At 37.9% G+C, this 9,252-nt stretch overlaps 1 protein-coding gene across 2 annotated transcripts; it reads right to left on the bottom strand.

Annotated features, from left to right (window-relative positions):
- Positions 1-2,615: 2,615 nt before the first annotated feature.
- Positions 2,616-8,803, bottom strand: LOC125439047 (protein FRG1-like). Of its 2 annotated transcripts, none has more exons than XM_048507914.1 (7): positions 8,734-8,803; positions 7,046-7,079; positions 6,397-6,556; positions 5,059-5,163; positions 4,315-4,406; positions 3,135-3,245; positions 2,616-2,822 (listed from the first exon to the last, which is right to left on the bottom strand). In XM_048507914.1, the coding sequence occupies exons 1-7, from the start codon at positions 8,786-8,788 to the stop codon at positions 2,780-2,782; spliced, it is 600 nt and encodes a 199-aa protein (XP_048363871.1). In that variant the 5' UTR covers positions 8,789-8,803; the 3' UTR covers positions 2,616-2,779. The 2 variants fall into 2 exon arrangements, with proteins under 2 accessions (XP_048363871.1, XP_048363872.1); XM_048507915.1 differs by having other exon boundaries at positions 6,442-6,556.
- Between the last annotated feature and the right edge of the window lie 449 nt (positions 8,804-9,252).

Raw genomic sequence — 9,252 nt, 5'->3', positions numbered from 1 at the left:
AAGCCCTCAGACATCCCATGGATTACATGAAAATCTAGCTATTCCAGCGATGCAGGTTTTCAGAGAACATGCTTTTAAAGTAACAACACTAATTGTTCAAATTTCCATTTGTGGGCTGTCTTCTCTCATCATTCCTTTTTTTTAAAGTTTTTATTTTTTAGCTTTACAGCAGATTCCCAATATTAGTCCATTTTTCACAGCACAAATAAGACATCCTGAGAATGGAAAAAAGGCGACTTGGGGAGGAACTCCACACACATTTTCCCCCCAGTACATCCTCAGGACGACTTATTTCAGCTAAGTCGCTAAAATGTGGACCTTTTTTCTTTCTGAGAGCCGTCTGCAGTCAGGTCTCCGATAAGAGCCTCTGCTTCCGGGTGCCTGAAAAGTACATGGTTGTACTCAAGTTGTCCTGCCAATTCTGGCAATATATAGTTTTCCCTTTTTAATTTTTTTTCGCCAAATGAGCTCTTTGATGATATGCAGACATGATTTTAGAATCACAACTGATTTTCATATGTCTGCGTGTCTTCAAAAACAACTCAGGTTTTTTTTAAAACAGGGAAAGCTATATATTGCTGGAATTGGCAGGATGAGCTGAGTTCAGCTATGTACTTTTTGGACTGAAAAGGCACCCAGCAGCAGAGCCTGAAGAGTAAATGTCCCAGGGAAACCTTCAGTAAATGACTACAGCCACAGAGAATCACTGTAGTAGCATAAAATGTTGGATGCGAGAGCTTTAAATTCTAGCAGGGGAGGGGAAACTGTGGGTAAAAGGCTTTCTTCTGATACCTTTTTGTCCATGCTGTCCAGACAAAAAAATGAGGAGGTGGGTTTTTTTAAAGACGTCCCCACAAATATCTTGTAAATGTGCTCGTGCAGAAAAGAACCAGTAATGGGACCAACAATGTATTTACATGAATCAGTTTGTGTAATTTTGAAGTTGTAGAAAAGACATTCAATTTTATCAATGAGTAGACAAAATCAATTACTTTTGTATAACTTTCAATCCTTATTCTTCATTTTCCCAATATATAAATATACAGTGAACCCAGAGGATCCTACTCAATATACTTTCATGGAATCCACAAATATGATAGCCATTGTTCTAGTTGATTGTATTTACTGCCAGGGTTATCCATACATTTTAATTTTGGAACAATCCAGTCCAGAGTTCCTCAACATGATTCCTATGGGGGCATGTCAACGCCTTTCCTGGTGGCTGCCAATGTTTTTAGGAAATGGATGGGGCAAGTAGGGCTTTTTCCAGTGCTACTCACAGTGACCCACCAGATGCCTTTGGGAGCTCACATGCAGGATGTCAAAGCAATGGCCATGACAAGCAGTCTGAGGGCATAAGAACCAGAAAACAAAAGATCAGCACTCTGAGCAAACCTTTGCTTCATCAACAGCCACCTCAGCACTGATCTGCATTCATCACAGCCACCTCTGCTCCAATGTACATCTATCATAGTCCATCTACATTCAGGAAATAATTCAAAGCATTTTTTTACATCCTGGTGGCCCATTGCACCTCTTTATGTCTTTTGTTCAGAAGCTGTATAAGCAATCAACTCTTTGTCGCTGACTTACCTGCCAGCTTACCCCTTCGGGGGTTGGGCGGGATATAAATTTGAAAAATAAAATAAAAAATAAAAAAATTACCCCAGGACTCATTTTTGGGCATAAATATTAGTCCTTTGGCCATTGGTAGTATGTGTTTGGATTCATGTCTACATCCCGACTTGCCTATGGGCCCCTTTCCTGTTATTTTGAGAAGTGTGGCAGTTTCCTTCTTCAGTGCTGCCTTTGTTGGTTCCTTTCCTCTACTAGACTGGTAAGTATCACCCATACCTGAAATCTCTATCCCACTTCTTCCCTTTTTCTCCTATTTATTTATTTATTTGGATTATATCCCGCCCTATCCCCAAAGGGTTCTGGGCTAGCTCTTGAATGCCCTATGTATGAATGTGTGTGTATGTATATTAACCATATATGATTTTGGCTTTTGTTTTATTAATCAATCAACTTATTTTTATAATGACCACTTATTTAAGAGTGTCCACCTGGACCATCCTGATGTATACAAGATACTGATCTCAGCTATCCTCCTCTTGTTCTGTCTCCACAGCTAATTCCCCCATTTGAAAGTGGAGACAGCCCATTTAGGGTAACATATTAACCGAAAAGAAAAATCCCTGCCTGCAAGTCTACAGTCTTAAACTTCCCTGCTCCTTCCCCCATAATAAGAAAGAAAAGGACATAAGATAAAGTAAAAAGTAGTGGCAGATGCCAAAAATCATAGTCTTGGGTAAAAACAAATGTTTTCAAATCCTAATGAAACACTTTCAATGATGGAGAAGCAGGGATGTGGGCAGTAGTGGAATTCAAATAATTGAACAACTGGTTCCAGTGGTGGGATTTAAATAACTGAACAATTAGTTGTATACAAGAGGCATTTTAACAGCCGGTTCTGCCGAAGTGGTGTGAACCTGCTGAATCCCACCTGCTGAATCCCACTTTAAACAAAGAAGGCAAACAAAAAAACCCAGAGGTCAGAAACACAAACCTGATGCAAAGCAACCACAATATGGCGTCAAACAGAAATATGGATATTTGTAGATAGCATTTTTACTTTTTTATTTAAAAAAAACACTTGACTTCAGAAAGAAAAAAAATCTTAAGTTTTAATTATACTCCACCAAAATGTTTTTTACTCAGAATATTCACATGCACACACAGGCCACTAATAAAGGAAGCAAAGGGAATCCGTGACTCTTTAGGTTATTTTGCAGTATCGATCAGCTTTCAATTTTGCTCTCCTGTAACAGAAATGGGGAAAAAGAGGATTAAAAATGATTTGTGAGTCTGCCCCTTGGAAATGCTAGCCAAGTAGCTTCGGCTATTTGACACATCTTTGAACAGAGAATCTGTTTTCTCACTAGTCTTAAAACGGTTTTAATCATCTGAAAATAAGATGCTCAAATTGCAGCCAAAATGCATTGCAGTGTCCCATTGTTATGTAATCTCAATTCAGGATGTTTTATAGTTTCATTAGCTAGTTGTTTAGCTATGCCTCAGATTTAAAGAATGTTTCATTGAAAACAAAAATGTTATCCAAAGGAAAGACATACCTGTCCAACAAAGTCTCATGAAAAGTGCCTTCTTTCCTAGCTTTTTTGAGGGCTTTACTGTCTTCCTGGCTTACTTTGAGTTTGCGGTCTTGAAAACTCTGGAATTTCTTTCTGGAAAGGAAACCATAAACCATAATCTTTACTCTGAATGAAACAATTCGCTGTTTTAGCTTACACCAAGGATTTAGTTTCATTAATGAACTGTACCAATGATGTAGATTCTACTCTTATATCTGAAGAGTTTGTATACTCATGTCTGTTGAAATTACAACAAAGCCCTTAAAATTAAGCCCAGGGAATGATCAATGTATATTAGAAACCCATACATTTATTCAATGAATGACTACTAGAACTGAAAGCTAAGATTTTCAGGAGTACAATGTAACGTGACACACACTAGGCTCTGGCAACTCCATATTTATAAACATGTAAATGAAATAGTCACTCCATAAGTTCTAGTGCACAAGCACTTATAAGGCATAATATGAAATGGTAATATGAAATACACCATCAAAGATATATCATCTTTTCCATCAAAGATGGAAAAATATTTATAAATGGATAGAAAAATCAATGTTGTGATTAAGTCCCCTTGTGTCACTTTGAAATGCAAAAATGAAACGATTCTCACATTGCAGGATATGTTTCTTGACATCAGTATGTTTGATGTGATGGTATGTAGCTAGCACTGCAAATCTAAGATCCCTATCAGAATGCTGAGGTTCCAAAAAGTGTTGTACCAAAGGAACTTCTGTATTCTTATTACTTATTGAACTCCTGTGCTGTCCTACCCTCACTTTGATGGAACGTAAAGTCATTCCAATGTATACTTTTGGACACGGACATATAATAATGTACACGCATTGGGAGGTATTGCAATTTGTAAATTGAGATAAATGCCACTGAAAGCCTGATAGGGGATTTGATATCTTCTTGGTCTTAATAGCTAGACATTGCTTGAATCTTCCACATGGGTAATGGCTCCTGAGTATGGATCTCTGTAAGGGTCTCTGTATAGAGATATATGCTTTAGTGAGTACTTGTCTAAGGTTCCTTGTTCTCCTGTAACCTATCAGAGGAGGTTGGGCGCACCCCGCTATATCTGATATGAGGAGCCAATGGCGTTGTACTGCCTGGCCATTATACTTTACTGAAGGCCAAACATCCTCTTCTTACGTACACATAGTTGATTTCACACTGCTTCACATTTCCTTTGTCTTCTTCAGGAATGTCATCTTTTTGCTTGGCCTCTCTTTCCGCACATGTTCTGATCTAAATAAAAAAGGAAAAGGGGAAAAAAGCCGATGCCAAAAAGTCAAATATAAAATTGCTTCACTCTGAAGTTTTATAAGTTTTACTTTGTGGTTTTAAGGAGCAAAAATATATTTAAAAATAGTAAACAAAGCTATTGTAATGACATTTTATAATACAATCAGAAATCTCTGTTTAGCAAACTGTCCATTACTATGACTAATAAAATACTGGGAACACTCTAAGAGGAAGGGGAATATAGACTACAATGTGTGAATGTGGTTTGGCTATAACCTTCTTCTCTGATATCCAAGTATCTATGTGTCAGAGTTTGTGTGTGAAGAAAAATACCATCATCCAAATTCCCACTTGCAGACTAAAATGATTCAACTTCCCTTCCATCCACTTTGACAGGAATTTCCTCAATAAGCAATTTTTTAAAAGTCACAGAGACTTCCCACTGCTCTCCTCAAAGGATCCAGGTCTGAGATGCGTACTAGTTAAAATGGAAACTATATAGTCCATCTGATGAGACAGTGGATTGTAGAGTGAAGAAAGTCTTTGGTTTCCAATATATATATATTTCATATGGAGTTTTGCTACGCTTTGGCATTTTGTTCTGAAATATGCAACAGACATGTAAAGTGCTATATGCAGAAAACATTCAGATTACCTTAATAATTTCCTCATCACCTGCAGTTTTACTTTTGGCTTCTATATCACCTTCCTCATTACATCTGATAAAGCAGCTATTAGCTGCTAACAGAGCAATTTTCCCCTGGAAAACAAAAACGCAAACCAAATTAGTAATTTCCTGCAAAAATCTGGCTAATTGTCTTGAAACAAAATGGCAACAAAATCTCAAAATCTAATAATATCGATTTAAAACCTTCAGTAAGTGCATGTTGATTTTTAAACCCAAAATTAGCACAGGATGATTTGTGTTTTCTAACGGAAGTTAGAATTCACCTCTAGCATTTTCAGATTAATGTCAGCTGCATGTATAACCTATTGGATTTTGCTTCTGAAGATATAAAACTATGTATGTATCCTGGACTAGAACAGCTACTTCCAAAAGTCTTACAATGCATGGCAGATGCTGTCACTTTGTTTTTGTTGTATACTAGTTGATTTTAACTGTTATCTTACAATGCATGGCAGATGCTGTCACTTTGTTTTTGTTGTATAGTAGTTGATTTTAACTGTTAATTGGAAATTAGCAGTAATGTTTTCAGTGTGTCCCCCGCAATCTCTATGTAAACTCATAATAAAGTAAAATGTCTGAGAGCAGACATGGGTGTGCTGAGAAGAAATATTTTTAGCAAGCAGCAACCTAAAGAGAGAAAAAAAAGGTCAAAACTTTATAGAGAAACTCAGCAGGAAATAGGGACTATGGAGAACTCAGAAGGAAGTCTTGAAGTCCAAAAGTTGGTGGACTGATGGTAAGAGAGAAAAGAGGGAAATCAATAAAATGAAGGGTGAAGCACCAGCAGTCAGATATGTTCTTGTTGAAGAATTTGTACAGTCGAGTTAATCACACTGTTGTCACGAAGGGGGAGTTACAGAATACAAGAGGTTAGATCCGCCCAGCTTTTCTGCTGGTGAAAAAGGGGGACTGAACGGACACAGCCTTTATGGGATAGGAGCTGAAGAAAAGAGAAGAATTGAGGAAGACTGCATGAAAAATATGGCTGGATTCAATCCAAGAGTAATAAAGATCTCAATATTTTGAAAGCTGGACATTGAGGAGCTGAGTGATATATGTGTGTGAGTAAAAACTCTATTGTGTAGTTTTAGCCACCTTTTATAACCCACAGCTCAGATAATTTGCCCAGAGGGAATAGCTGAATGAATGAGAACTCTCAACGAACTTCTGTCTGCTGAAGAATAAAAAGGAATAATTTCTCCCCACACTGGTTTCTGACTTTGTTCTTTGTGGGGAAATCCCAGAACACAGACAATAACTCTATTCAAGTCCGTCTTTCAGAAATAAACAAGTATAGCCCCAAACCAATGCATCATCTGCTAGAATCAACTGCTGTTCGAAGTCACTTGCCTCTTGAAAGACCGGTTCCCACTGCTCCCTTGAACCAATTGCGTCCGAACGTCCAATAACCAGCCCATCCGAATTGATACCAAGGTATTTGCCATAGCCTGATTTTAGAGCAATTCTGAAAGAAGAAAAGCAAGAAACAAGAGTCTGATAAGAAATGGGAACTGCATTTCTTATATGAGACTGAATGGACTATGTAAGAATAATAACAATAGTAATATTAAGCTATTATTAAGATATAAATAACTGCTCATTAGATACTTATTGTTGTTTTGGAACGAACGAAATTTAAAACTATGTAATGTTCTCTCTAAATGATATTACTGTTGTAATTCTAAGATCCAATGTGCTAGAGCTAACATATATACAGTTTGTGGGTAACTGTATTTCCTTTTCCCTCTTTCTATATTTTCTGTTTTTAACTATATTTGAGAAAATTAAGAAACATATTATAAAAAACAATGCAAGAAAGAAAAGCAATGACATTAATGTCACTTCATTAATATTATTTTGCATTATGGAGAACACTGGGGGTCTCTGAAAGTTTAGTGAAGATTCCACAGAGACAGATAGATGATGGTAGACAGGCTACCTTAGATCCACTTACCTGTTGCAACTGATCTTTTCCTGCAAATAGGCAGCTGCAAGGGAACTCTAGTTATGCTTTTGTGCACTGATGCACTCCAGGTCACAACAGAAAACAGTGAAGTTGAACAGGTTCGTAAGAGCTCACATGAGCGAGAAACAAGTACAATGTATCCCAGAATCTTCTGCAGTACTCCAGAGTTCCATGGCAGACATATAGAGGTTCCTCAGCAATCAAATTGAAATGGAGAAGGTAACTTGAAGGTACACAATTTAAAGACCTACTGACTTAGGTTAAGATAACGCTGGGAAGACTCCACAATTTTTTCCTGTTTCTCCATTGTCTTTCTCTATTTAATGGACACTGTGCATGTTTAACAGACTACACACTAACATTAAAAATCTAGATAGAGTGATAAATTTATTAAAAATATTAAGAAATGAGATTGAAGGACTCCAAACAGTTTGTATTAACACCTTATGACCACTGGAACTCGAGAGCATGACCTGGAAATCAATCAGTTGATTTCACCTTACAGTCTTCCTCATTTCAATCTTTGCTTGTGTTTGTTACTGCCATAAGGTCTGGAAATATTTTTTTTAATTCTTAAATGATGAAAAATGGCATTTTCTGAAATGCAAGAGAAGGGCTGTGTGTTTATGTAATTCCAAGCAAATACAGAGAAGGGTTATTTGGCGTAAAACCTAACTTCCTGAGTATCAACTTTTTTTCAGGCAAGGTTCCAGTCCTTGTGTTGAAAAAGATAAAGCTTTAAGCGCAGTCTACTGAAATATCAGAAAAGGGGATTGTTGAATAAGGGCTCCAGTGACATAAGGCAGAGCTGTAGCATTCTGTACAGCTTCAGAATAATTTATACTAACTCCCCCCCTCTCCAAAAAGAAAAAGAACATTTATCTAGTTAACAGCTTTTAGGATTACTTACAGCCCCATCCAAGAGCTGGGCACCTGGCCACTGGCCCCAAAGAGGCTTCCTAGCGGTATGGGGAGGCTTGAAAAGTGAAAGAACCTCCCCCCCCACCACTGAGAAGCCTCTATGGGCCCCTAGGCCACCCAAAAGAGTAATTTAAGTCCAAAGACCAGCCTGCCCCTGCTATACCAGCAGAGGCTGAGAGGGAATCAACTAATGTTGGCTCCTGCCCGAGCTATGCCAGTGGTGGAAGGGCCCTGGGATGCTAGTGCAGCATTCTAAGTGGTGCTCTAGCAGGGGATAAGTGTATGTGTGTGGTGGCTGCACACTGGCACTATCACCCCTCCGATGGGGTAAGTGCCCTGGGAAGGGCGAATACGCTGGTTCAGCACCATGCTGCTCCCAAAAGCAGATTCAGCTCCCCCTCTTTTGGATGGCGCTCTTAGCTCAGAACAATAACATTTTATTGTTAAAGACATTCTTTATCTACATATCCCCCGCACTGTGTCATATAAAGTTTGTTTGGGTATCACTGTTGATGTAGGCATATGTGAGATTTGTTTTGTTTTTCTTGCTTTGGCAGGCTGAGAGTGGAATATAAATAAAACATTATTATCTTATACTAGTATGACAAAGGGACATAATATTTTTTTAATCTAACCATTTATAATTAGAAAGCAGACCTGAAAAGATAAAATGAGTTTCAATCATTCCTATATAGAGAAGCCAAAGAATACCTCAGGAAAACGTCTGGTTTTAAATTCAAGAAAGTAGTAATTACCTTGTGTCTGACAGCTTGACAGCAGTAAATTGTTCAGGAGGGTTAGGACCTTCATCTGAAGGTAACAGAAAGAAAGAGACACATTCTAATTAATACTGGAGAATCTCATTAATGGTGACTGATGCACAAAACTAAAAAGAGTGCCCATTATTTTCCCTAGTGTTTATTCTGCCATGAATTGCACATACCACTAATTACAACAGGGTTGCTGTGCTAGTCTGTTTTTCAAAAACAAAAGTGCAGTGGCACCTTATAGAATAGCAACATTTATTCTAGTATGAGCTCTGCCTCACAGAAGCTCATACTGTAACAAGATACCACTGGTACCTTCTCTGAAAATTTCTCATCCCCAGATATTTTGTGTGTGTGTGCAGGTGTGTATGCATCCATTTATACTTTGTTTTAATCCTTGGACAGTTTTCTGCCCAGAGGACACTATGCTGGGTGGAGGGGTGGCCCAGAAATATTTTGTTAATAAATAAATATATTACACGTATCTAAGGCAATTGAAGTCAGTGG

This window comes from Sphaerodactylus townsendi, linkage group LG09, assembly GCF_021028975.2.
Source record: "Sphaerodactylus townsendi isolate TG3544 linkage group LG09, MPM_Stown_v2.3, whole genome shotgun sequence".
Classification (NCBI taxonomy): Eukaryota; Metazoa; Chordata; class Lepidosauria; order Squamata; family Sphaerodactylidae; genus Sphaerodactylus; species Sphaerodactylus townsendi.
Note: the sequence above shows the minus strand (reverse complement) of the source record. Positions and strands in the feature narration are given on the sequence as shown.

Bases quoted from the DNA above. Each gene is read 5' to 3' on its own strand.
- LOC125439047 (XM_048507914.1), bottom strand. From the start codon at position 8,788: ATGAAGGTCCTAACCCTCCTGAACAATTTACTGCTGTCAAGCTGTCAG. The intron at 7,080-8,733 runs GTAATTACTACT...GTTCCCTTGCAG, and splicing joins GTCAAGCTGTCAGACACAAG to CTGCCTATTTGCAGGAAAAG. The intron at 2,823-3,134 runs GTATGTCTTTCC...TTTCTGTTACAG, and splicing joins CATGAGACTTTGTTGGACAG to GAGAGCAAAATTGAAAGCTG.